General features: G+C 45.8%; 2 protein-coding genes across 6 annotated transcripts; one reads left to right on the top strand and one right to left on the bottom strand.

Moving 5' to 3' along the window:
• The first annotated feature begins 1,645 nt into the window (after nucleotides 1-1,645).
• APOBEC1 (apolipoprotein B mRNA editing enzyme catalytic subunit 1) lies at nucleotides 1,646-8,512 on the top strand. 5 transcript variants are annotated; one of them, XM_062614075.1, is made up of 5 exons: nucleotides 1,646-3,268; nucleotides 3,605-3,632; nucleotides 4,055-4,392; nucleotides 5,604-5,722; nucleotides 8,031-8,512. In XM_062614075.1, exons 1-5 carry the CDS (start codon nucleotides 3,247-3,249, stop codon nucleotides 8,055-8,057), a joined length of 534 nt encoding a protein of 177 aa, XP_062470059.1. In that variant the 5' UTR covers nucleotides 1,646-3,246; the 3' UTR covers nucleotides 8,058-8,512. The 5 variants fall into 5 exon arrangements, with proteins under 5 accessions (XP_062470059.1, XP_062470061.1, XP_062470058.1 ...); XM_062614074.1 differs by having other exon boundaries at nucleotides 1,654-3,268; nucleotides 4,058-4,446; nucleotides 8,031-8,508; XM_062614072.1 differs by having other exon boundaries at nucleotides 1,656-3,268; nucleotides 4,055-4,446; nucleotides 8,031-8,508.
• Nucleotides 8,513-15,056: 6,544 nt separating this feature from the next.
• On the bottom strand, nucleotides 15,057-21,755 carry AICDA (activation induced cytidine deaminase). Its single transcript, XM_062614071.1, has 5 exons — nucleotides 21,574-21,755; nucleotides 18,100-18,247; nucleotides 17,345-17,615; nucleotides 17,014-17,129; nucleotides 15,057-16,739 (listed from the first exon to the last, which is right to left on the bottom strand). Exons 1-5 carry the CDS (start codon nucleotides 21,579-21,581, stop codon nucleotides 16,686-16,688), a joined length of 597 nt encoding a protein of 198 aa, XP_062470055.1. The 5' UTR covers nucleotides 21,582-21,755; the 3' UTR covers nucleotides 15,057-16,685.
• Nucleotides 21,756-27,985: the final 6,230 nt, after the last annotated feature.

Here is a 27,985-nt window from a genome sequence, read left to right as displayed (position 1 = left end):
TTGGTGTCACCAGTGTTTACAGTATGGCTCTACTACCACCAAAAAATGGATTATTATAAAGGTCTAAGGAGCCAGGTGTGTAAAGGAGTTATAAGTGAGTGTATGTCCAATGTTCTATGTGTCCTTTGCTGTACATATTCCTGCAAAATGCATTTATGTTCAAGGAGGTACGCATCTGAGGGTGGTGGTTATTTCTAAAATAACACATTTTCTGCAGTGGGTGAGATATATTCAGATGTTACCGATAGCTCAGCATTGCCATAACCTTCCCATTGATCTCTATCTTAGGCAGCTTCAGTGAGGGGAGATGATTGACAGCATAAGAAGTATAAAAAACACTTTGGTCACACCTGTTTGAGTAATATGAGATTCTACTCATACACACAACCCTTGCTACAGACATGTAGAAACTTAAGGACATACTGGATTGTTTTTTGCTCATAAAGGCCAAGAAAGAGTTTTCCCACCCAGATACATGGTTGGTTTCATCTTCTGGAGGTTTCATCACCCTCTGAAGCCCTTAAGTTTGATCCCCATAAACAAGATGTGCGAATTCTTCTGGAAACTTTAAAATTCACTTTTGTGGTAGCCTTGTCTTTCTGATTTTGTTAAACCAACTGACACATTTGGAAGGGATTCCTTTCCTCACAGGCTGGCAGGAATGTCAGAATGATATTTCCCTTTTTCTTTAACTTTCCTTTTGTTTTCTACCATCTCATAGAGCACCTGGACATACCTGGAAATGTTGTGCTGCAAATTTCATGCTTCTGCTTGGAACAATTTTTCTCTCTCTGCTTTCTATGCCACATTGCTGGTTTTATACCAGGAACTCTCGCTACTAAGCACTGCTAGGCTAGTCAAGCTGTTTCTTGTAAATTAGACTAAGCATCTAAAAACCTAATTCGCAACTACATATTTGTAAATATCTACTGCAGAGAGAAGGAAATTAAGAGAATACTACAGTCTCATAGAATCCTAGAACAGTTTCGGTTGGAAAGGACCTTAAGATCATCTAGTTCCAACACCCGTGCCATTGGGCAGGGACACCTCACACTGAACCAGGTCACCCAAGACTCTGTCTAACCTGGCCTTGAACACCACTAGGGATGGAGCGTTCACAACTTCCTTGGGCAACCCATTCCAGTGCCTCACCACCCTTAACATTAAAGAATTTCCTCCTTATATCCAGTCTAAACTTCCCCTGTTTAAGTTTTAATCCATTACCCCTTGTCCTATCACTACAGTCCCTAATGAAGAGTCCCTCTCCAGCATCCTTACAGGCCTCCTTCAGATACTGGAAGGCTGCTATGAGGTCTCCACGCAGCCTTCTCTTCTCCAGGCTGAACAGCTCCAACTTTCTCAGCCTGTCTTCATACGGGAGGTGCTTCAGTCCCCTGATTATCCTTGTGGCCCTCCTCTGGACTTGTTCCAACAGTTCCATGTCCTTCTTATGTTGAGCACACCAGGACTGCACACAGTGCTCCAAGTGGGTTCTCATGAGTGCAGAGTAGAGGGGCAGGATCACCTCCTTCGACCTGCATTTCTAGCTTTACTAAGTATCATGTCAGTGAACTCAATACACATTAGTCAAACTCTTATTTTATTTGTTTAAGAGATCTCTAGGTGTCTGAATTGATCCCATTCACTCTTCCTAAGGAATCAACTAATGCAGCCACTAGGAATGAACAATTCTGTGTTGTGATGTGATTGGTGACCTTGCAGCTGAAGAGGCCCTGAAGGCCGATGCTTTGCTGCCCCATGACCTGCCATGACTAGATTTCTCCACAGATAGTCTGTCCAGTGCCTGAAACCCTCCTCCCTCTGTACTCCAGCATTCATGTTCACTTCTCTTTGTTCTGACCTTGCAGGAAACTGAGTATTTTTGACAATAGAATGTTGAGGGCTTGCCTCTGAGAATGCAAATAAATCACACCCTTAGCTTTACAATCCCAAGCCAGACTTGGCATTGAGGAAGGCAATGGCTTTGTCCTCAGGGAGTGCACATTACCTGACGATGGCTCACCAAGGATCCACTTCTGCAGCTTGCATCAGGCCACAAAATAATTGTGTCACAAAACCAGAGTAAACTGTAAATGATAAAGACTGAGCACAATCATACCTAGATACGCCATATCTTTGTAAACCCCTTGTTCTGCAACCCAGTTTTGGGTGTATCAGTAAGAGAAAAGCTTCTCACCAGCAACTAGCATTGTTTTACTCATTTTCAGATTAAAGAGGAAATACTTTTTGCTGCACCTTGTGTGAGTTATGGAATAGATCACAGGAAGGTGTTACCCAATTCATAACGCTGAGCAGATTTCTCAGGGCACTGGAAAAAGCCTATTCTTTTTACATCAGGGCACTGCTCTGTCATGACCAATAGCTTCTGCAGGTACTTACCAGCTGGCTCAGGTCTTGCTGTCAGGGTGCCCACATGAATACAGTCCTCTTCTCAGTTGTGAAGTTTCGTAAGTACCTGGGTGTCTGCACAGAACAAGCTCTTCACTGCCATAGATCTCCTGGATGCTGGACAGCTTGCTTAGAGTTGGCCTGAAAGTGTCTGCCTAGTAGCTGACCACAATGTGGTCCTCACCCACATTGAGGGTTTTCCTTGCCCTCATGAGGACCCCTGTTCAAGGGTGTATGAGTGGCCCTTGAAACTTCAGAGGATGGTCCCATGAAGGGAAATGGCAGTAACCATCACCACCTGCAGGAGACCCACAGAATCACCAGCTTTTGCAGATGTCTTCTGTTTCCTTCTCTCCGCCGGGTTCTGCCCAACTTGCTGTCAATACCTGGATGCCATAAAAGTTATCATCTGCCATGCCCCGGCTCTGTGACTTGATGCCATTTATGTAGATGTTCTTCCTCTCTTGGTGCACTGGGGTGACTAGAGAAGCGACGCTTTTCTATCCTGGGGCTAGTGATAATGAAGAGACAGAATTTCTGTTCTTCACTGCAAAAAAAGCAACTCACCTCTTAATTCCAGCTCCTGGCAGGCATGCTTGTCTACAACCCAGATCCACTTTCGAGTGGGACTCACCCTCTTTTGGAGAACTTACTTTCAGTTTCACCCAGTGGGGTGGTTTGTTTGGATGAAAGCAAGTCACGATGAGGAAATATTCAGCTGAATAACATCGCTAACATCCAAAGTTCAGCCTTGGGGAATAGAAACTGAAAATCAACATAAGATTAATAAAAGGACATCCATCACCCAAGAGACGACAGACCAATCTGGAAACATCCATGGCTGCTGTCACTAATAGAGGTAAGTACATGTATGTGAAAAGCAGGTCTATTTCTCCATATCCAGTGTAGGTATTTACTATAGTTGTATCTAAGGAACTGGTGAATACAGACAAGTGTGTATATTGACGCATGAAAATACGCAGGAGGCACTTGTGTATTTGTGTGTCTTACCTCTTTGAATGCATTACTGTATCTTGAGTCTGAGGTCCAGCCTCAAAATATAAATGTTTTTGTTAACCTGATGTTGCATTAGTCAGGGAGTGCATAGACTGAAATGGGCCGGGACAGGAGATGTGAATGAAATTTTGTTTTCTGACCTACTAACCCAAATGACTCACAAATCTTTTTTATATAGATCCTGCACCCAGACAGAACAACCAAAGGTAAGTGGTGCAGTTGTATCCATGTGTGCCTCCTGGAATCCATGGCAATTTCCAGAGTCAGGCAAAGGAAAGAATCCTTGTGCCCTGCTTTCCTCTTATCATCCCTTTCCTTGATCTTCCTTTCCAGTTGTCTCACTGCTTTGACCAGTGCTGATCTCAGAGTGGTGATGGGGTTGCTGAATTTCCCAAGATCAATCATGGAAGTGCTATGGGTGTTTCACCAAGGCCACTTTAGGGGAAAAAGTTTGGACCCTTCATTAAATTCCGAATTCCAGATTTAGATCGATTGCAACATTCTTCCATCTGTCATTTTGTGATGGGAAAGGCTGAGAGTGGGAGCTTGGCTGATGTTGAGAGCAGGTAACAATGGGACCAAACACCGCTATAGCGTGGGGATGGTTGTACTGTTGGTACCTTTGTCGCAGGTGGAAGATACAGCCAGAGGACTTCAAAAGAAATTATTTGCCTAACCGACATCCAAAGGTGGTGTGCCTGCTGTATGAAATCAGGTGGAGCAGAGGTACCGTCTGGAGGAACTGGTGCTCAAACACTTCCACCCAACACGCTGAAGTCAACTTCTTGGAAAACTGTTTCAAGGCCAATCCATCAGTTTCTTGCTCCATTACCTGGGTCCTATCTACTACACCCTGCGGGAAATGTTCCAGAAGAATTCTGGATTTCCTGAGTGGATACCCCAATGTGACCTTGAAAATATATGCAGCCAAGCTGTTCAAGCATCTGGATAACCGTAACCGGCAAGGTCTCTGGAACCTGGCAAATAATAGAGTCAATATACGTATCATGAATTTTGCAGGTAACCCAACTACTCCTTGTTTATGGATTGAAAGTTTTGGGATTATATGCACTCTCAGCAGTTGTGTTTTGCAATAGTGATAGTGAATGACATTGGGGAGGACTAATGAATGCAAAATGCCATTCTCTTGTGCCTTATTTCTTCTTCAGCACAAGGAGAGTTACGTCTTTCTCTAGCCTTCCATGCATCCTTTACATACAGTGAAAAATCCTGAGTGTAAGATAGAACCTGTCCTTCCCAGTACATATATGCAGATGCAGCAAGTACTTGGTTTCCTTTGATAGCTGGAAAAGAGAAGGGCACATATCTAAAGGAGACTTTCAGATGGTGCATCACAGAGGACACGTCTTGCATGTGTGCCTTTTTATATGTATGTCTTGCTTGCCTGTTGATATTTGGCTGTAAAAATAGTCCTGACAAGTAGCTCAGAGAAAGGAATATACATTTGAAAAGATGAATCTCACATACCTGTCTGGTACTGGAGTGTGGATCTAAAAATCTACCAGGTTAAATTTAAACTTAAAGGACATAGCTTGTCTTGGGGAGCCTGTCTCTGTGATTATACCACCAAAGCAGTGACAGAATCTCTGGCCATCCTATTAACAGTAAGATCAATACAAAACTTCTAAATGTTAGGGTGTTCATTCCAGGTTTTCTCTGACCATTGAGATGTCAGACAGATTCAAGATTAAAACAACAAGCTTATTTTCTTACCCAAAGCTGTTGTGATCAATCACAAGTCTGCCAAAAGGCATGCCTGAACAGCCCTGGTTGTATGTGTCACCTGCCTTTTCAGTCCTTTCCAGAGAAGCAGCCTGCTACTCGCTGGCTGCTTCTCCCTTGGCCAGCATGCTCTGTATTTATGCCTGATGTGCTATCTGTGATAGGGGTTGCCCAAGACACCATAGTGATCTCTCCCTGGCAATTCCCCCTTTTAAACATATTGCTACTTGTAGAATTTTGGTTTCCCTTTCTACTAACTTAATTTGTGTCGTTGCAAGTCATCGTTGGTCCCTTGCATGAATGCCCTCAGATGAATATCTGTCGCCTGCCTCTTACCATTTTCTTGCTGAGAAAGCAGTGACTCACTGGCATATTCATGAAGAAGGAACTGGGTATGCCTTATGTCAAGAGTGACCGGATCTCTCTCTTCTCAGATTACAATTACTACTGGAAAAGATTTGTTGCATACCAAGATGGAGAAGATGATTATTGGCCCTGGAGTTTCGCTCCATACATCTTTCTGAATTGGACAGAGCTCTGTCATATCCTTTTGGTTAGTAGGCACTTGAAGAAAACACTGAGAGTAAAAAGTAATGCAAAATCTTAGGAAAAGGTTTGAAGTATCCTGGCAATGGTGCTAACAGAAATGATAGTAGGAAAAATAAGCATGGGCTTGATGCTGCATGAACAGAAAGCCCAGTGGCAAGAGATTTCCAAAGACTATGATGCTACATTGTGCTTTGTAGCCAGGAGTAGAGAAGAGATTTAGCAATAATCCCAGGGTTTTTTTTGGAAAGAAAAGAGAAATTATTTCAACCCTTTGCATGGGTCAGCTACAAGTACATTAGCTTGCAGCTTACTGGAACTTTTTGATCCCAAAAGCTCCCTCAGCTATGTAAACATGATTCAAGCAGACTCTTTTTGCCTCTCAGGACAGGGTCACTACTTTCAGTTGATTTTTGAGCAAGTTCAAAAGCTTGGATGGGTGGATTCTCTTTCAGGATCAGAACTTGCACATAAGAGTATCATATGACTGAGATCTGCATTCCTTATTTCTTGCAATCCATACAACTGCAGAAGCTATTTTTATGACCTGATTACCTACTGTACAAGAAAGAGAACAGGGGAGAAAACCGGGACTGGAGTTAATTTCCTGGCTCAGCCACTGCTTGTCGGGCAAGCCAGTTCTTGCTTGAACTTGTCCCATATGTAGAGCAGGGGCTAGCAGAATGGACAGCAGAAGACAGAGGAAGGGATGCATAGAACTACATAATATGGACAGGAATTTAGAGTCTAGAAAGAGAAAAACTAACTTATTTGTGAGATGCTATAAATTTTTTATTTCTGAGTGGGAAAAAGGTACACATTAGACTTCATTTCACTTCTATCTACCTCAAACTTTACATAGTTTTTTTAATACCTCAGGACCTGACCTTTCTAAGTATCTGAATAAGACATTCAGGTGACAGGACACACACAGTCAGTGGCATTATCCATCAGTTAGCTGATCTAACAAAGTAGTTAATGCAATGGAACTGCTCAGGAGATACTTTTTCCTTGGCTTTCAGCCTTCCTAAGTCTCCTAATGTCTGAGATGATTGAATAGTCTAGCAACTTATGCACAATCAAATGTACAGTGTGATGCTTACTACGGAGCTGAACAGAGCTTCCTGCTAAACACTTGTGAGTACTAACAAACTACAGCCCACTCAGCAGAGTTGCTTGGGTACAAGGTGAATAAGCCCTTCACATCTTGGTTTTAAAGAGCCAGTTAACAAATGGCCTTTCCCTCCCTATGCCCCTGGCAGCCTTGTTGATTACTATTGAGTCCCGGTGGCTGGGAAGCTCGGACTGTGACACCCATGCTGAAAATTAGACACTTGCTCAACTGCTTTGCAGTCTCAGCCAAACTCAAGCCACACCTAAAATGAAGGTAAACAAAGGCCATTATCAGTAGTTCTGACTAACCACCAATCCTCTACAGAAGGGATGGGAAGGTCTATTTGCTTGTGAGCACTTGGCCCCATGGTCCTAATTACGCAGAGGTGTAATGTGAGTTAGTTCCAGGCACATGCTCCAGGGAAATACAGACTGTTATGTAAAATCCCTGGCAGAAGAAAGACTCAAAGGAACTCGAGAGGGTCTGGTGAGTGCAACTGCAATGATAAGGAGGCTGGAGCACTTGCCCTACAGAGAAAGGCTGAAAGAATTGGCTTTGTTAGACCTAACAAAAAGAACGCGAAGTGGGATCTAGCTGCAGTTTTCCACTACATAAAGGCAGTGAAGAAAGGACCAGACTCTCCTCAGTGCTGCACAGAGGGAAAATGAGGCAAAAGGCACCAGCTGTGACAAGGGAAACTCCAGCTGGACAGAAGGAAAAGTCTCCCCTGACAGCAGTGCTGTACTGGAGCAGGTGTCCATAGAGACTCCATGCATCCCTGTCAGACCTCCATCCCTGGAGACATGAGGATTTTCCTCTAAGCTTTGCAGTTAGCCATGCCACAAAGTTGTTGTTGGGCTGGAGACCTCTTGAGGGCCTTTTTACCCCCCAAAACTCTGCCTTTCCACAGGATCTATCTCCACTTCCCCTGGATTCAGCTGTGCAATTTGCCACCTTTTAAATATTCCTGTTTATGAGTGGTCTGTCTTTCTAGGAGGGGTTTACACAGCAAAGTGAATTCTGGGGTGCTACGCTGTTGTCTAGAAAGCTGTGTCCCAAGGGAGATTATCTAAGTTGTTGAAGGTGGATCGGAGTGATCTCTTGGACTAGATGTATTTTCAAACTCTGGATCATGCTGAAGAGACAAGCTTAAGCTTTTGGCATCTAATTTTTAATGTTCATGTGCCTTTCTTCCTACTAGGGACTTCCTCCAATGCTGTCAAACTGAATACTAACAAGCAGCAGCAGCATGCCTCCGACAGTATTTTCTGCTGCAGCCTTCAACTATGAGCCTCAAACTACTACCAGAGAAAGCTCTCATCAATGGCTGGGCTTTGCCACTATTTGACACAGCAGAAGGAGCATATGAGAAACCATCAGAAAGTCTGCATGAGGCTGCAGGACAGGGTACTCTGTTACAGAGAGTAACACCTTTCATGTTCTGATCTGATCCAAAGAAGTAATCAATCAGAACAATGCATTCTGATTTTGAGAATTTCTTATGAATCTCACTTATATGGCTATGTGTATAACGTTTCAGAAAATACACCATACTATTACAGTATTTATGTAATATTGTTACATTATTGCTTTTATTAATGTCTAATACATTAATATTATTAAGGATTATATTGCTTCATTTTAAGGGTTTATTTTCCCCATTTTTATGACTTTAGAAACAATAGAATAAAAGAGAAAAGGTCAGCTCTGTGGAAACTTTGCTTTTCTTTTTCAGTTCCTGGGCACACATCCTTCCCTTGCAGTTCCACATTCTGAAGTCCTAGTTGCTCATTGAAAATTAGGGGAACACAGTAAAAACTCTGCTTTTCCAGCTGGGAACACTGAGTGGAATGGTGAGGTAGTAGATGTTGAAAGCTCTGAGTTATCTATACAGACAGAGGGGGAAAAGGAGGTAGAGGTGTGTTTGGCCTTGCAGAAGTTTTCGGTTTGTACTGCAAATAATGCAAAACATCTGCATAAATCATGTTGGGAGCCCCATGTTTCATGATTCTCAGCCCCTCCAAGCAGGAGGCCCATTGTGTGAGCCCACTGGAGAATATGCTGCTGCTGGGATCTGCAACATGCAAGCACAAATGATTATTTGAAGAATAAGGCAGGGGATGGTAGGAGCCATGCCTATCTCTTGCAGTTGATTAACTCTTATAGCATCCTTTGGCCATGCCAAACTGTCCAGATGTTTAGCAGACAATCAGGACAGCCAGAAAAGCTGCCAACTGAGGAAGCAGCTTCAGTCCCTGCTGTCTGAGAGAGTATCTAAAGCTGAGTGCAGCTGGCTGGGGAGTGCCTCCAATGTTAATAGAATTACTTCAAGCAGTGGATAGCATGGCTAAAGTTTTCCCACCTCCAACAGGCTGGATGTCACATGCCTTCTCTCTGTTCATTCTGGTGTTAACTCTTTACTTCCTTAGGAAGAAATCAAATCACTTCATCAACATGTAGTTGAGTACACCAGGGTCCAGAATCGTTCAGCAACATAACTTGTAAGTTACTGCTGCATTGTGGAATGTGGCAACTCAATCTGAGCCTAATCAACATACATACCTTCAAACACCTTCACTTGTGTCTTGCTTTGAAACTTCATTATGCTACAGAAGTTAGCTGTGTCCCATTGAAGAATCTAGAAAGTACAGCAGCACAAAGCTATATAACAGTGTGTAGTGTCACAAAATGGAAACCCTAAATATTAGGAAAATCTGCAAGATGTGAAGACCCATCTGATGTCTCTTGCCAGAAATATCTAAGCATCATAAAATGTTGCTCATGTCTTGGCAAAGCACAGAGAAGCCTTTACCCATCACAGTGTGGAAATTACTGCCACATTGCCAGTTCACGTGAAACAATCTAGAAATGCTGGTAGGTGTCACTATGCTCCTGCACCTTAGAATAAGGTCAGACTTTTATCTTGGAGATGTCACAGTTCAGTGTACCTAAAACTCCAACTGTCTGGAGGAAGATGGGAGATTGGATGGCCCAGCTGTCTGGAGTAGGATGATGACATTGCCTGGAGATTAAAGAAGACGTGAACTTGAATTAGGAGAAGGTGGGTTGATGGGAGAGAATTCACTTGAGAAGACACAAAAAAGAGGAGACTTCAGTAAGTAGCACTAGGTGAATGTCGTTGTTTAAGCCCAGTTTTAATAATGGTAAGGGAAATAATAAGGGGAGAGAATATAAAACTAGAAAGGGAAAAGGAAACAACAAACACAAGTGATGCGCAATACAATTGCTCACCGCCTGCTGACCTATACCCAGTCTGGCCTGAGCAGCAATGTGGGCCTTCTGGTTAACTCCCCCCTTTCTATACTGGGCATGATGTGCTGTGGTATGGAATTCCCCTTTGACTAGTTTGGGTCAGGTGTCCTGTCTCTGCTTCCTCCTGACTTCTTGTATCGCTCCTTGCTGGCAGAGCATGAGACTGCAAAGTCCTTGATCGGGGTAAGCATAACTTAGCATCAACCAGAAACATCAGCGTGTCATCAGCACTGTTCTCACACCAAAGTCAAAAACACAGCACTGCACCAGCTACTAAGATGGAGAAAATTGACTGCTGCAGATAACCCAGGACAGTGAAGGAGATTAGAAGGACCAGAAGCTAGGGGTGTGTCAACTTCATTGTTTTATGTGAGAAAGCACTAGCAATCCAGTAAGGCATATACCAGCCCAAATTTCATCTTGATCCTATAGCAGTAGTAAGGTGACCTGCACCAAATTAACTGCTTTCTCCTGCAGCTTCATCTGAGAGTGAGCACAGACCCTGCTGTGAATCCTCCAACTTTGCTCCTGTCAGTCCAAGGCCCATCTCAGTGAACTGTCAACCGTGAAAGAGTTTTCCTGCAGTCAAGGTAGAGGACAGTGCCTTTACTGCAGAACAGAAGGCTTATTCCTGACACACCAAGAGGTAACCTATCCTTGCTTTAGACTCCAGCTAATATTCCTCAGAGGGCCTTAGATGAGGGTGGGGTGGTGGCCAAGGGAGAAGTCAGGATATATAGCAGAACAACAGAGGACACAAGGCTCCTCGGTTTCGTTTAACACGGGTCTCTGCATCTCTAACTCAGTGCAGCTTCTCTCAGAGAGGTGGGTGCAGTAGGTGTGATTCTCTTCAGGTTGTGAGGAATGCCTTGGTGATTAATAACATTAGGTCAGCACTAGCAAGAGTACAAGATGGGTATGCAACCTGCTGAGTTTCGATCACACATCTTAGACACTGTTGGGCCTACTCCTGTTCCATCATCCTATCTCAAAGCAATATTGGCAAGAGCCCACTGGCTCCTGAGGGAGCAGTGGGTACCTGCACAGGGATGTCCTGCCTTATCTCCCCTTTTCTCCCTGTAGTTGCGCTATTTATTCTCTGACTCTTACCCCCAAAACAAAAGTTTTCATTTGCTATCCTGTGTAATTATCTGTTTTTCTGTCCAAGTTCTTGCTTGTTTGCTTCTCCTTCTCAGAAGTGCTGATCAGTCTTGCTAGAAGTCCCAGAAGAGAAAGACGGCAACAGCGGGTTCCTGGAACTGAAATGCTAGGGAAGAGAAGAACAAAGTGAGAAGACGCAATACTGCCTTGCCTGACACACTTACAGGCTCCAGTCCTCTTCAGCTCTTCCTAGGCCAAATGTAGTTTCTAAGTATTCAGTAGCCCTGTTTGAAGCATAAGCAGCTACACTGCTGCTCCGGAAGAGGAAGTAAGCAGGGTCTTAGAGGCAGCTGAAAGCAGAGACACCATTCTGTGGAGGCTGTAACAACTCCAGCTGGAGTAATCAGGGTCCTGTGTCCCTGACCTGGTACAAATTAACATGGGCCGGAGGGGTGAACCAGAAATGTGCCCATTTGCTCAGCAGCAATCCTAGTCCATTAAGCAAGAACTTTGGAGTAGTGGTGGCTGAGAAAGTTGGGGCTGTTCAGCCTGGAGAAGAGAAGGCTGCATGGAGACCTCATAGCAGCCTTCCAGTATCTGAAGGGGGCCTATAGGGATGCTGGGGAGAGACTCTTCATTAGAGACTGTAGTGATAGGACAAGGGGTAATGGGTTAAAACTTAAACGGGAAGTTTAGACTGGATATAAGGAGGAAATTCTTTACTGTAAGGGTGGTGAGGCACTGGAATGGGTTGCCCAGGGAGATTGTGAATGCTCCATCCCTGGCAGTGTTCAAGACCAGGTTGGACGAGGCCTTGGGTGATATGGTTTAGTGTGAGGTGTCCCTGCCCATGGCAGGGGGGTTGGAACTAGATGATCTTAAGGTCCTTTCCAACCCAAACCATTCTATGATTCTATGATTCTATGGTCCTGTAATGTGTAGTACTATCTCTAAGGGAGCAAGAGAGCACCTGATAAAGCAGAAATGATGAACAAGGCAGAGTGAGAGATGATGCAACCCACTTTCTCTTTCCCCTTCAGATGCTCTCCTTATCACTGCTAGCGCTGTCAGAACAAATGGTCTCTTCGGTGCCAAACCCCTCCATGTTTCTCCCATGAACCGAATCTGAGTTCCATCGCTGCAAATATTTAATACATATGTGATTAAACAATTACATTTCTGCTCACAGAAACACCAAGGGGTCAGCACCGGGGTGAGGAGAAAAAACTATGTGAGCTAGAGGACAATGCTGGAATACATCTCGGCTAAAAGCCACTGAAAGGGCAAGTAGCAGGGGACTGGACTGCCATGACCTTGAAGCCCTTTTCTGTCCTGTTTTCCAAGTACCAGCATGTGAGAGAGGAACTGAGAGCAAACAGGGAGAGGAGACGTGCTTAGAAAATCCCCCTTGTATTTGCAAGGGCCTGGAGTGTGTCTTTGCATTTCTTAATGGTAATCTGTTTCTTATTACTGCAATGAGATGTCCAAGGACGCTGTGTACTGACCTGGAGTAATGCTGTGTGCAGCTGTGGGAATGATGTCAGTGTCTTGTTCTTCAACGGGCATGTTCTGGGGGCTGTCAAGAGCCAGACTCCGGGAGCCGTTTGCAGCGAGAAGCAGCATATCCCTCCAGCCAACACCCTGGTAAAGAGTGCCAGCCACCCCCGTGCACCAGGAGGTGGCAGCCATGCCCAGTTTTCCACACTGAACCGATAGCAACCCCATCCGTTTATCCTCTTTCCTCAGTTATCAAAGACCGAGTCCATACCTCACTCTGCTGCAGGGTTCAGGCTTTCACAGAATAGGTACTTTCTATATTCGAGTCCATGATAAACCACATCAGTTGTCATAAGACTGGATGCATCCTGAGGATCTCATTGACTAGAGGTCATGCAGGTGGCTGTATGCAGACACACAGGATGACGTTCAGTGAAGATGAAGGAGCTACGCCCAGCCCATGGGCAGGGTGGCTTTCAGCAGCCCTCTGGGTCTCATAAAGGTGTGCTGATAGTATCAGTGTGTACATCTTGAGCATGCAAAATGCACCCATAACATTACACACCCGGTCAAAGGGATAGGCCTGGCAAAAGCTCACGTTTGTGCCAGATTTGCTGGGAAATCTTTGGTATCCTGTCCTTAACAGTGGCTGTAATGCTTAGGGTATGAGTAACAAGAGAAAGAGGAGGCAGGCACACTCATGGGAAGCAAGGCTGGGGTTGCAGCAGTAACGTTATTCGGATGCACCTGTGTCTTGCTCATCACTGCAAACTGTGGCATGTTGGACCAAGTGAGACTGCGGTTTTCAGCTGGCACCATAGGCCCCTGTTCTGGTTGTTCCCCACAGTCTTGGGAAGAAACACTCTCCCCAAAATCACAAGTACCCCCTTCCCCCAGCTCAGGCAATGGGGCCTGAAGTGTATTTGCTGCAGTTGGCTTGAGGGATTAGCTCTTTCCCAGGTTCTTGTAAAGGAAGGAGACACCTAGAATAGCACAATTACTGTCGTCATAAGGGAGTAAACATAAGTGGCATTCAAGAATATATAAGCATTAGAGAAATGTTCCCCATATACAGTTGACAAAGCAAGTAAAAAAATCTGAGGCTGAAAAAGCAGTGTTACTACATAATAGTCATCCTCCAAGGAGCTGTTCTTGGCAGAGGCACCTAGGGCATTTGAGGTTGGATTAATTAATAATGCCAATTCAAACATTGGTGACACATAACAGGAATTCATATTTGAACAGAAAAAAGTGCCGTTGAAAAGAAACTATTGCGGAAGAGCTGAATTCCTACAGTTAAATCACAAGGATTAGCTAAGCAGTCCACTCTGAATTTAACCCATTTTAGATTCAGAAGAAGCAGCCTGGGATGTATTCTGAATGTAGCGCATGTTTCTTTGCATTTCCTCATTGCATTTATTCTCCTATTGTTTAATGTCACCAACTGTCACGTTTCAGCAAGTATCTTCAACTCGGTGTTTGTCAGCATTTAAGCAAAAGCCAGTGTCTCAACTGCACTTTTAGAAAATGCTACTTTTACTGGTATGTCTCCAACAGTGTCACTGAGAAGGACAATGCTGTTTTTCAGGGGAATACCAAAACTTGGATGACAGGGATCCTTTTCCCATCTCTGCTTCTCTTCTTGCTTTGCAAAGTATGTTGAGTAATCACTGCTGTGTCCACATTGGTCCATTACGAGTCATGAATGTGGACCATAGGCTTGCAGTCAATGAAGGAAGCATCCTGAACAACTTTAGTACCTGCATGACAGGTTTTTGGTAGTATTTCCCAGGTGCGTATTGCCTAAATACTTCATTTGCCTGGAGCGGCTGCGTGACACTGTCAACAAGTTCAGAGTTGCAAGTCAAAAGGATAAAGACAGTTTAATAGGGTATTGCCATGTTTTCTCTACAGAAATCAGAAAGGATAGATGACACCTTAATCCTTTGTGTCATCTTTTACTTCCCTCACCCACATAGTATCAGAACAACAACAAAATCAGATGCTCATTTGCAAGACCTTTATTTATATAAATAATATCCACCATATCAAACAAATATACAACACCATGCTTGCAAATTAATGCTTTGCAAAGAACTCTCTTTGCTATTCCTGGTTGAAATTCCTCAAGCTGACAGTGCCTCAGGAGCCTCAAGGTGTAGGAAGCTTGTGATGAACCCAGCTGTGACATCTCCTAGCAGTAGTAGGCAGAGCAGAGCTTTCTGCTGTCCTCATGGCCTATCACCAGAGGAGGTGATTTGAGGAGCAAGACAAGAGCCTCCAGCCACAGCCAGAAAGAGGAACAGGATGGAGGAATGAACTCGCCACCATTATGAAGGAAATGGCAGAGCAGAACGTGGGACACACTCAAGCTTGGCAAAGCCTCACAAGGTTAGGACAAGCTCCTGCAGAGGACAATCTGCCTGTAGTTCAGGTAGTGGAAAGCTGGTGGTGAGCAGTTGTACGCTATGAAGCCGTGCCTTTAACCTGGTAGACCGTGTGCACACGATCAGGTGCTAATGGAGTCCCCTAGTGGAAACACAGCGATTGACAGCCAGAAGGATGCCTTGATTTTGCCCCCGCAGAAGATAGTTACCTTCAGGTTGTACAGCTTTGCTCATGCTGAATGTTTTTTTTCTGGTCAGCTCTCAGTCCAGTCACCAGCTAGCCACACCTGGCCATATTATGGGCACTAAAAGGCCTGAAAGAACAGGAGACTATGGGACTATTAAGGCGCCTGCAGCAGAGGATAGTTGGCTAAGGAGGGAACATATTGCAGGTTTGATCTAGGAGGAAAGGCTCAGTGCATGAGTAGTGGTGTTCCTCCCTGAGGTATGCGGAGAAACAGATGGTGACTAATGTGGATGCCAATACAGCATCTAAAAATGCCAGAGCCTCAACCTACATGAGAAATTAAGTCTGAGGGTAAGAAGACAATATGGAAATAAAGTGTGTTTTCCGGTAGAGGTATGCTGGAAAAACATTGCAGAGTTGAAGTGCCTTGATGGCTCCTTTCCTGCTGGGTGGGAGGTCTACACACTGATCAGTACTGACCCCAGGCTGTCACGGCTCTCAACATAGTTAATAGGAGTTGAGTGCACTTGCTATTTTTGTGTGGAAAATGTCTTGTTGGACACCCAGAATTGCACCTCACACTTGGCAATGTTGGACAGTCTACTTCCATTTTAGGCTTTCATTGTCTAGTTTCACCCTCTCCTATATTGACAAAAGATCAAGTTTGAGGGCACAAAACCTGGACCTACAGCTACTGAAGCTCCCTCCTTTCTGGGCAGGAGGCACTACAGGGTCTGGGCCACCACGCAATCCACTTAGAAGACCTGCTGCCTTCAAGTGAGGTTTTCAAGCTAAGGAACCTGGGCTGTCCAGGACTCAGTTCAATACTCTTAGCCGAGCTTTCCAATAACTGGCCAGTTTTGCTATACTACTTAAATGATGATGGTTTTCAACTTCCTACCACATCTAGAAGGACAAATAAGCAATTTCACAGCGCAGGACACAGAGCAGCCCAGTGAAGTGCAGCTCTAAGAGCCAAGAGATGTGCTCCCTGAAGCCCTCATGGAACATGCAGATCAGTGTGATGCCAGTGAGAACACCATCACTCAAACAGCTCTTCAGACTGTCTGCCCCAGCCTGGGCAAGGCTAAACCCAGGCTCCATTTAGTGGACCACCTGAATTAGCTCAGCAGGGACTGAGGAGGGTCAAATCGCTCTCTGGCAAGTCACTGCAGTCCTGGCTATTCCCAGCTAGCAATGGATGAGGCGTGAGCCTGGGGAATGTGTCTGCAGAAAGTCAGCTTAATTCTCCTTGGAAATGAAAAAGTAAGGATAGCCTTATCTCTAGAAACAGGGCTGGAAGGAGGAGGGACATAGAGAGGAAGGAAGAGAAAGATCTGTTGTAAGGGAGAGAGTTGGAAATCAAAGAACAAGTGTTCGTGAAGTCTTCTGCTTGCTGATGACTTCCACTTCAAAGTCCCAGAATTTTAAAAGCATCTCGTAAATCATCTACTTCGTACAGTGGCTGCAGGACAAAATATAAACGGTAGGTCAGTTGTCAAGTGAGCAGGGGGATATGAAGATGGGGAAGGAGGAAGGAATGGCAGGAGATAGGGTGTGAAATGGAAGAAGAGGAAGAGAATGTAGAGATATTGAGAAAGGTGGGTGAAGGATGTGGAAAGTGAAGACATAAGAAAGAATGGAATAGCATGTGACAGAGATGGGCAGGTAAAGCAGAGAGGAACTATAGTGAGGAAAAGAGGAAGGGAAGAGGTACCAGAAGGACAATTTGCTCTCACCAGGAGGATCCGTCGAAGTTTCCTGGACAGATGGACAGAGTTTTCATGCAGTCCTTCCCAGGCTTTGAAAGTCTTTTCCCTGTTCTCCACAAACGTGTTCCAGCAGTAGAAGTAATCTGTGCAAGGCACAGGGAGTTACTCAAGGAGTCCTCAAGACTGCCCCAGAGAGGACACTGACCTCTCCTAGGATCACTGAATCATCATGCCTGTGTTCCCTGGCTCCTTGTCCTAGCTTCTCCCACTCTCCTGTGTCTCACTAATGCACCACATACCCACACACACCCCCACCCCCCCAGCTTTCTGTTATATCTCTTTCTCTCCTGCACCTCACCTTTAAAGGTCATGATGGCGATTTGGGCCCCTGCCTTGTGCAGGCGCCTCAGCCCCTCAGGCTCTGCCTTGCGGTCCTCGCAGAAGTAGAGGCGTGCAGTGAAGATGCGGAGGGTCAGGTTGGGGTAGGCGCGCAGGAAGTTGGCCACGTGCCGGGCGCAGTCATAACAGGGGCTCCAGGAGGTGAACCAGGTGATACGGTAGCAGCGGCCTGGGTCCAGGTCCCAAGCTGAGATGTAGCGCAGGAAGAGCACCTCCACGTGACAGCCCATCTTCATGAAACAGAGAGGGGCAAGGCGTGAGGTGGGGCAGGAACAGGACAAAAGAGGGGTGAGGAGGGAGGTGTGAGCTGTATGAGGTGTGAGGGGAGGACAAAGGTGGAGGCAAGTCCCTAGGGTCAACACAGAGGAGAAGGCACAGTGGTATGTAAGTGGAAGACTGGCTAGGAAAACACAGGAATGCACTGATATGTAGGGACCTACAAGAGGAATGTGTGGGAGCTAAGCAGAGATGTAGGTAGACTGGTAAAGCAGCAGGGAGTATGGTTGTCTCGCTGGTAACGCACTTGGGGTAGCATAAAGTACAGGTTTACCTGCAGCCTACACCTCCTAAATAGCATATAGCAGTCCAGTCATGGACACGTGCCGGTACCTGTATTGCTGTGGCAGCCCTCCTGCCCCTGCAGCCCCAGGCAAACTGGAGCTGCGTGCTCCTCTGCATGGGTGTAAGACCAGCATGCCAAGGTGCTCCCCATACCTGATTGCGCAGGTATCCAAAGTCCAGGGAGCATGATGTAGCACTGTCACGGCGCTTTACAACATAGCAGAGGTAGGTTTCACGACGGCCCTTGGCCCAGCGCAGGTTCTTGAAGTTGTAGAGGAAGAGTTTCCTCTTCATCAGGAGGCTGCAGGAAAAGAGAGAATTTACATTACCCCACTCTGGAGCAAGCAGTTGGCTATGTCTTTGTTGAGAGCTCAGCACTAAAAATATCCTCCTCAGGTCCCGGCCTCTTAGTATGAGAAGAGTATCAGTAATTTGCATGAAGTGTGTTATGGAAAGGATGCAGACGTGACTGTGAGGATGAAGCAGTTGACCTTGTGAGGGGAAACAGTAAGTGAATTAGTAGTGATTACTCAAACAGCAACTATGGCTGGGTAGAGTACAAAAATATTTGCAAATATCCAAAAGATGGACAGCAATGAGGGAAAAGGACGAATGTCTGAGAAGAGCTGAGGAGATGAGAGCGTCTGGTGTTCAGCCATCAACAAACACTATTTTTGCTGTATGAAACCCTGAAAGGCCTCTGGAGCAAGGGATGGGTCAAATTAGAGCCTCATCTTTAGAGAAGACTGGACAGAAATTCTTCCCAGCCTTGACTGAAAGGAGAGCATGGTTGAAAGTGTTCAGGGCTAGGGGCTCAGCTAAGGTGCCATATATTAGCTGACAATACATAATGGATTAGGGATGCTGACACCTTTCCAGACTCAAGTACCATTCCCACATTAGACAAACATCAAATTTGGTGGGAGCCTGCTCAGACGCCCAGGGGTCCTGCTGGGGAAAGGCAGCAGGAGCACAGGGAGGATAAGGTAGTAATGATCGGTATCTAACAGTCTCAATGGCAAGGGGAGGTACAGAGGCAGCTGAGAACAGCTGTGCTCATTGAGGTGAGATACTTACCTCCCCCACAGCAATGCAAACCAGAAGTGTATGGATTAAAAATAAGCAAGCATGTCCTTTGTCATCTTTTCCCTCTGATAGGCTGGTGTTCAGCAGGGAGATAAGGTCAGTTTGAATGAGACTGAGCTGGGATTTCTAAGGGGTCTCCAGTGAGGTGTAGGGGAAGTGGAGTTTGGGTCTGTTAGGAATTTAAATCTGATTTAAATCTGAGGGTCTAAGCAAGGAAAAGTTTCTTGCACAAACACCCTTCACCTGTTTGCCAATGTTACCATGAAGCCTGAACACTGCAGAGAACTTTATCTTCAGCTAATAGGCATCCTCTTTGCTCCTCCCAGAGCACCCTCACACATGGCCAATGCACCACGGGTCTCATTCATACAATTACACACATCCTTTTGCTACCTAGTACACGTGCTTTGGTCTTCTCTAGCACTCCCTATCACACCTCACATCAAACCGCCAGAAGCACATTCTTCCCTCAAGCACCCCTGCTACTCTGATTGTCCCACAGATAGACACACATCCTCCTTCCTGCCATGTCACCCTCAGCAAAGATGCCTGTCTTGCTCAAGCGAGCAAGCACACATATACCAGCTTGTGCCACTCTTTATACAGACATGGTCCTAGAGAAGTAGATCACTTGGGAGTTGAGGCATGTTTCCTGCTAGGAGAAAGTCCATTGAGAAGACAAGGCTATGGAGAGTCCTGTACACACTCAGAGCAAAACATCCTTACTAAGCATTTTATTCAGCCCAACAACAGCCGGAGGCAGTTCTTGGAGATCTGTCTTGTCCTGTAAGCCACAGTCCTGCTCTGCTCGGCTTGCAGAGTGGCTCAGGAGTTCATGCTGGGTGCGTGTTTTTCATACTCGCTCTATGTTCTTCGTCATCAGTTTTGAGTTGTTTCTCACGCTTAGAGCTGCCCCACTTCTAGGGTGGTAGCACCCTAGATTCATCCTATTTCTCTGCCTTTGTACAAACACACGTGAGCATGTGTATATATTCCCTAACACATACACACACACGTTGGTCCCCTCACAAAGCTGTCAACCAGTAGTTCACCTCAGGCTTTTCCCTCTTAGATATGTGTTACTGCAGGGCTGTGGGGAAGACTGGCCCCTGTAACAGAGGCACTGGAGAGGGGACACCCCTTCTATGTGTGACAGATCCTCTGGTTGTTCAGAGAGGATAATCCAGACAATCGTGCAGGGAATGAGCAGGTACGACAGGACAAAGGCTTGCAGAGGTCTTACCTGGTGTGTTTCACAACAGCAGAAAACAGAGCAGAGGAACTGTGAAGAATGCGATTGCTTACTGAGGAACCTTATTAAGGCAGGTGAAAAATGATGACAATTATGCTGATGTTTCATCAAAACCCACATGGAAAAATGCTTTTCAACACATAAAAAAAAAAAAAGAAACAAAAAAGAAACAGGAAAACAGGCTTTCCTTTTTCTTTCATTTTCCTTTCAAAATGTTTCTGATTCTTCTTCTAATTGCCCTTTTTTGCACTTCTTCCCATTTTTCTCTGTTCAAGGGGTTTGCCCCTGTGGAGCAGCATGTAGATGCAAATCAGGGTGGAGAACAAAAAGTTACCCCAGAAAAATAAAATGATGATCACTTGTGTTATTTTTCAGTGTCAGAACAAAGTGAAGACAGTTTGAATCACATAATCCATTTGTTGAACTAGAACTGCTCATTAACATCAGTTCCTGTTTTCCCTTCTCTCTGGAGTTCCCTGTCCCAAGGATTTTTGCTAGGGAGGATTTCAGAATGCAGCTGGTGCAAGAAGAAGAGTAATGAATGAACAGGTGTTGCAGGGAGCAACTGACCAGATGTGCAGCTAGGTTCAAACTGCTGGATACAGGTGCAACTCCTACAGCTGTAGCATAGCTCAAGGGAAAGCAGCAAGGACACAGGAGCTGTGATTATACCTGGGCACTGAAGTAGACCGAACAGAGACCTTCTCCTCAAATAAAAACTTGTGAAGCCAATGCTGAAACCCAAGTGAAAGCTACTGAGTGGGTGAATGATACGCAATTGTGGAGAATGATCAGTGGCAATTAGCTTGCAGAATAATTGCAGTGCAGGTAGGTGAATCCAGTGCTGGAACAGTCTGTGCTTACAAGGTTATGAACAGCAGAAACAGAGTAAGAGAAATCTGGTGCAAGAGAAAGAATAGATGGACAAGGAGAGAAGAGTGGGCAGGTATTGAGGTGTTTAAGGAGCAGGTAGCATCTGAATGTTCATCTTTCCGTTGGGTTTTTTTTTTTTTTTGTTTCTAGAAAAGAAAAACAATGAAAAGGAACAGAGAATAGTCACGAGAAAGAGAAATGACAGAAAGGGAAGAGTGTACGCAGCAGCAGACAGTCAAAGAGAAAGAATGACAGAGGCACAGATATGCAAGGTGCAAGAGCAGGACAGGGTGGGGAGTTAGATCACTGAGTCAGATAGGGAAAGGGATGGTGAGCACCAAATGGAGAGCAGGTTAATTTGAAGAGAAAGTCCCTCATTTCTTATATGAGCAAGAAACTGGAAGCACTCATTTTACCTGTCCATGACTGCCAGGTTCTGTCTTAGGCGATAGGACTGCAGGGAGGCTGTCTTGCAGGCTCTGACTGTATAGCCCGCTGGTTTGGTGTACAGAAATGTGGACTACCACGTGTGTCCCCTCCCCATTCTCCTACCTAGCCCCTGCTGGGTTTGATCAGGGAGTGGTTGAGGGAGGAGTTAGTGCAGTTCTGGAGCTGCAGAAGATGAAGAGCAAAGGGTTGAGATGCAAAGGGGCATCAGTTCTGAAAGATGCTGAGCACCCATTGGTCACCTCCCTCTGCTGCACTCCCTATTGGGCCCTCCTCACCTGCAAAATCATTCTGAATTAATATCAATAACATAATGAGGCAGGAAGTATTGTCTAGTGGTTAGAAGGGGACCTGGGAGCTTGTGTACCACTAACGTGAATGTGGGCAAAACCACACTATCCCTCGGGCCCCAGGTCATGCAGCTGTGCAGTGAAGACGGTGACCCTGCCCTGCCCCACTGTGGAGGGAGCTCAGCTGGAAGGACCTCAGGGAACACTAAATAGATGGAGGCTTCCCACTCTCCTCTGTGTCCTCCTTAAAGGCCCCGGCAGCTGCTTGGCAGGATGGGGCAACACTGAAGCTGAAGAGGACAGTGAGGGGAACCAAGTGTCTGGCCCCTCTTTGGCAACCGAACATGGCCATGGGCACCTCAGCTGTGTCAGCATGCCAGGAGGACCTGCACTGCAAAGCTGTGCGCAAAGGATTGGTGGGGAATGACCCAGAGCCTGATCCTGCTGCTCCAGGGTGGCTGGCAGGACCCCCATCACCTGCTCCATGCCGTCATGCCCAGCTCGTACTCAGGATGCACACGCTTCGCTCCACCAACACTGCTCTCTGCCACCCCAGCTCTGCTCCACCACGGCCCCACAGTGCCTGTCTGGGCACTCAAACCCTCTGCAGGGCTGAAGGACAGCCAAGTGATGAGGCAGTGGCTTCAGCCAGGCGGGGTGCTGAAGAGGCAGCCCAGGGACATTCTGCTTTGTTTCTGCCCCAAGCAGGGCTCAGTCAGCGCTATGGCTGAGGAACAGGGCTTTTGTTTACCTCATGCTAGGGTAGTTCTTCATTTCTTCTCTGCTTGATTTACTTATTAATTTTACTGGCTTTCAGCACGCTAGGACTGTGTGAAACCAGTGTATGCAAAAACATGAAAAGGACAGAATGAGCTGCGGCAACATAGCAGACAAGTCTCTAGCTCAGCACTTTGAGTCTTTGTGGCTGGCGTGGCACGTGTTAGGGAAAGGAGAAGCGCTCCTGGATGGTCCAGGGCTGGGGTACCCTACTTTCTGGGGAAATGGCCAGGCAGGACACATGCTCAAAGCATCCACATTTTGCATTAGTCTCAAGAGTTGTGACAATTGTCTTCTTTGAGGATCTGGCTCCTTGTGTTTGACCCAAGCTAGAAGAGCCTGTAAGCCTTGTGAATCCCTGTCCTACTTAATGAAGTCAAACAGGATGCTCCTGCTAATGAAGCAGTGTCCCTTTTCAGCCTTTGCCATAGCAGCACCTTGTGACAAATATCCTAAGACAGACCAAAAGTCATTTTGTCTCTCTTCTGTACTAGTTCTTTCTTTTGATAATTCAAGGAGGATTTTGATACACATGACATTAAAAAAAAAAAAAGAGAGAAAAATGAAAATAACCCCCCAGCACACCCCAGGAAATGTGCTTCTTAGAGATCACAACCATTTGCATTTCATCAGGTAAATGAAGCTAGCTTCAGCTTTACTCTTGTTCTGGTTCCTGATTTCCATAGCCAAAAGCTTGCAGGACATTTTACAGAATATTTTCTGCTCCTAAAGGAACCAAGAAACATCTTCACAGCCAGCCTAGTCTTCCCCATAAATCAGATTTGTGCATAATGATTTTCTCAAAGGTTTAACATGTCAGGTTTATAAAGCATTTAACTAGCTCCTTCCTCTGGTCCTGCCTGTAAGTGGAATTCATTCTTCCACTTTTAAAACATCAGCTCTTCTGCTTGATTGTTGAGAGCCTCTTTGCTCTCCACAGAGATAAAAGAGAATGAGCATATGATGGAATGAATAGATGAACTATGTCACTCTTTGTCAGGGCTCTCAAGTCTAAATACTGATGTAGGCTTTCTAATGCCCTTTGTTTAGACTGGTAACTACCCCTGCACTGGAGATGTGAGCACACAAAGTCAGTGGCAGCAATTCTCTGCCTCTATCTCTAATCCCCAGAGCAGAAATGTTTTGGCATGGATGTATTTTTAGTGTCTCATAGCTAGTCTAGGGTGACATTTCAAGAGGGACCCTCAGCTTCCATGCAGTTTTGCTAAAGCAGGAGCTGCACTCTATTGCCAAGGCAAGATCTTGATCATTGACAGATGTTACCTCTGCTCTGGCTATAGAAAAGGGAATTTGGAAAACCATGGAAAAGTTCCTGATCCCTGGGTTAGCTGCTAGTCCAAGCTTCCTCGTGCTGTAATTTTCCAAACCTTTAACATATGGTGGGACCATTTTGGCTGGGAGCTAATACATGAGAAGAAATGCTGACTGCTCCATTTTTCCTTCCTTTCTGCTCAATGTAATCTTATGTGGAGGGGGAACTGGGGGTGGGAGAGAAAGATAATTATACTGAAGGTGTCTCCATCTCTGTTTCTGATCAAAGCCCAGGTCAGTTAAAGGCTAGTGGCAAAGGCTATGAAGGGTGCCTGTGCTGGTGTGTTTGGAGTGTTACCTAGTGAGAGACGCTGCTCCAGCTTATCAGGATCACAGAAGGATGCTCTAGCATCTCTCCAGGTTCCTTGTGCTCAGGGCTCTATTCCCTGTCTTCAAGTCAGAACAACAGAGAAAGGACAACAGGCAGAAAAGCAGTGGTCAGGTGTAGAGGGGGAGAAGGAATATCACAATTACTGTTACTAAAGATTCAGAAAGCAAACTCAGAGAGCATAAATGAATGATTAAACTTAATCACCTAGTCCCAAAGCAGAGGAGAAGTTGCTTGTTTAGTCAACAGGAAGTCGTGTGTTGGTGTGTGCCGATATAAATACATATTTATTTTTTCCATTCACCCTTTGCTCAGAAATCACATTTTGAAACAAGCGCCGGCACCACCAGTTGGTGGGTTCTTAGGCTGAACAAGGAAACGCAGACACCTGCTTCTCCTCGCCTCGAGCGAAAACCTCAAGCAGAAAAACTTTCTCTGCTGGCCAAGTGCTGATGCACCAGTGACACTCTCTTGCACAGGAACCTCGAGCAGAGGAGTGGTACAGATCCTTGCAGTTAGACACAGGCAAATAAATAAGATGATGCGATTATTTATTATAAGAACATGTAACGTAATATGCTTATTTCATATAAGGATACCGGCAAGGGACTCTTCATCAACAACTGTAGTGACAGGACAAGGGGTAATGGGTGCAAACTTAAACAGGAGAAGTACAGGTTGGATAAAAGAAAGAAGTTCTTTACTGTGAGGGTGGTGAGGCACTGGCACAGGTTGCCCACAGGAGTGGTAAATGCTCCATCCCTGGCAGTGTTCAAAGACAGGTTGGAGAGAGCCTTAGGTGACATGGTCTGGTGTGAGATGTCCCTGCCCATGGCAGGGGGCTGGAACTGAATGATGTTAAGATCCTTTCCAACCCTAACCATTCTGTGATTCTATGATTAAAGTGTGTATTTATTATGCCCACATTACAGTATATTCTATGTTCATTCCGCAAAGATTCATCACCCTACTTTGAGCAGGTGGCAACACATAGGTAATGTGCTTGCTCAGGCACCTCTGACAGGCAGATCACCCCCGTTACTCCAGTCCTGAGTGTAAAAAACCCATCTGCAATAGATGTAGAGGCAGCTTGCTGTCTAGGACATGGGGCAAAGGGCCTTGTCCCTAGAGCTGCCAACTCATCTTGTGACACAGCTGTGTATGCCATGACTGGGGAGAAGGTTTCAGCAGTTGCATGACAAAGCATTGCCTTTCGTGGTGTGGAATATGCAGCACCGCAGAGATATACGAAAGCTGTGAGGGTGTGTATGGGGTCTGCCTGAGGTGGACATCAGGAGGGGGTGCACGTGGTGGAGGGGTTGCAAATGCATATCTAAAGCACTGTGGGGTGAATACCACCAAGGCTGCATTGAAGTTAGATGAGAGCAGGCATCCTAGGTCATGAAAAGGAAGTGGGAAGGAGAGAAGGCAGGAGTTCAGGATGTGTGGGGGTGCTGCTGGCAGAGTGGGTTTATGAAACATGGGCCCCTGCACTGTGCACTGCTTTGTGCTGCAGGATGGTAAATAATGCCACTGATGCAGAATTGAGGGCATCTGGTTGCTGGGCTTGCACTAAGATCGTATGTTATGTGTTTTAGTAGTAATTTGGCTTTCCAGGCTTGCACTGCAAAACCTTTACCTGAAGATTTGACTCGTGGTTTATTTTTGTTCCAAAGTTGAGCTTGTTTTGGTCACAGGGGATAAGGCAAATTAGGGTGAAACTATTGAATTGACTACACACTTTTCAACCACAGTCCTGTGAGTGCCTCTCATTCCTTCCCTGCAGCTCTCTGCTAGCTCAGCCTGGGGCTCCTTGTAGGAACTAATCATTCTTAATCCTATATCTGTGACCCCCCAGTTTTTTCTCTCCTGGACTGTATTAATTCTTCCCACCACATCTGTAGGCAGCAGCAGTCCCATCCCTTGCTACCAGTCACTGACACCTGCTTGGATCACCATCAGGAAGGGAGGAAAGGAGCTACGTTGGGTTGAGGAGTTTGAGACCTAGTGAATGGCTTCCCCATCACGAAGGCAGGTACAAAATGTGACCAACGTCCAACTACTTGCAGTAAATGTCCTCAAGCGCTTTGTCTAGCTCAAGGTTGTGACATGGTTTGCAGCTTATCTCATTTACACTAAGAAAAACACAGATCAAAGTGGCATGTGCCTTCCCCGTGCTGAGAGCTGGAGGTGGGGCAGCACCCACCAGAGCTGCTTGCACCTTGCTGCTTCCCAGAGCAGTGCATGCAGCCCCAGCCTCCAGCACACCCTGCCCATCAGGCTTGGGTTCTGACTCCGTGCTGCATAGACCTGGAGAACACCCTCTTTCTGCACAGCGAGCTGCAGGCTGTGTTCTGGTGTTACTCCATTGTCATACAGCTCAGGCCCCTGGTCTGCATACCACAGATACTGCTCCCAGCCACATCTCCCTCCTTAATGGAAGTCACTGGCTCCATATCTCTGCAATCATCTGCAAGTCACAGGGAGAAACTCAGTTTTGCACAGCAGTTTTTCACAATGAGGCTCATCTTCTAGCTGTGGTTATGGTTTCACAGACCAAAGTTGCCTGTTATTAGCTCCTGTTTGTGCAGTTGCTGCAGCTCAGGCTACTCAGTGCAAAAAGAGCTTGCACGTGGGGCTTGGGTGGTAAATCCAGATTTTAATTTCCCTATTGTCTTGAGAGAAGTCCTTTGTTGAAGAGGCTGGAACAGGAGTGCTTGGTAGCTCACTAACTGCTCACTCCAAAGAGCAGCACGTTGCATGTTCCTTGTCTTGCTTTCACGTGTTGAGTTCTCTGCAGTTGTGCAAGCTTTCCTTGGCTGGAGGTCCTCATGAGCTGTGTTCTTGCATCTTACAAAGTTTTCTTATCAACAAAGCAAGCATTTTCAGAAGATCCAAGATAGCCTTGCTGCTTCTTGTCTTTCTACCCCTAGACTTCAGAGCTGCTTCTGTATTCTCATCACTGGCCACATCCAGAAGGTTGTGACCATTAACCTCTATTCCCTGATGTCAGAGTGTCAGACAGTAAAATCAGGGTCTGCCCCTGACATCCTGGGCCTCTTCCAGGGTGCCCAGTGCTCTTGTCAATGGGGGTGGAATGGGAGAGCCATCCTGAGGCCAATGAAGAGAGGGAAAAGGGGGGAAAAGGGATTCTCATTGCATGATGAGGATCTCCTCCTTTGCTGTGGTATCACTGCTGTCTTCCTTTCTTGCTAGGGCACTGCCATGGCTGGCTGTGGTGACTGTTAGCTTCAATTCTTTCTTTAGCCATGGCCCCATGGGTAGCTCCCAGGTTTTTGCTGTAAGCAGTGAGGTGGGAGCTGTGACACACTTGAGCTAGCTGTCCAGGCAGGAGAGGGTATCCAAGGGTGTGAGAATTTCCCAGCTAACACCACAGAGTTTACCCTTCCATGTTCCAGCCAAAAGCATGGATTCTGCTTGGATGAAAAGGCTGGTAGAACCTCCTAGAAAGCAGAGGACAGAAAGAAGAAGACTCTGAAGGGGAAACAAAGAATCTGAGAAACTACTGATGAAGCATTATTATTATGAGAAATTTTAATTCACTATTGCCCATTGCCTTTTGACAACGCTTGCAGCATTGCTTTTGCTTCCCAGAAATAATTAACTTTCTGAGAGCTGTGGCCCCAAAGCAAC

The sequence above is a fragment of the Pezoporus occidentalis genome, unplaced genomic scaffold, assembly GCF_034315485.1.
Source record: "Pezoporus occidentalis ecotype Australia unplaced genomic scaffold, CSIRO_AGI_Poc_V1 ctg172, whole genome shotgun sequence".
NCBI lineage: Eukaryota > Metazoa > Chordata > Aves > Psittaciformes > Psittacidae > Pezoporus > Pezoporus occidentalis.
This window is presented reverse-complemented; position numbering and strand designations above follow the sequence as displayed.

Coding starts and splice junctions, on each gene's coding strand:
- AICDA (XM_062614071.1), bottom strand. Junction 17,616..18,099: donor TTGGATACCTGCGCAATCAG/GTATGGGGAGCA, acceptor TGTTTCATGAAG/ATGGGCTGTCACGTGGAGGT. Junction 16,740..17,013: donor AACTTCGACGGATCCTCCTG/GTGAGAGCAAAT, acceptor TTTGTCCTGCAG/CCACTGTACGAAGTAGATGA.
- APOBEC1 (XM_062614072.1), top strand. CDS start 3,247: ATGGCTGCTGTCACTAATAGAG. Junction 3,633..4,054: donor CCCAGACAGAACAACCAAAG/GTAAGTGGTGCA, acceptor GTACCTTTGTCG/CAGGTGGAAGATACAGCCAG. Junction 5,723..8,030: donor AGCTCTGTCATATCCTTTTG/GTTAGTAGGCAC, acceptor TCTTCCTACTAG/GGACTTCCTCCAATGCTGTC.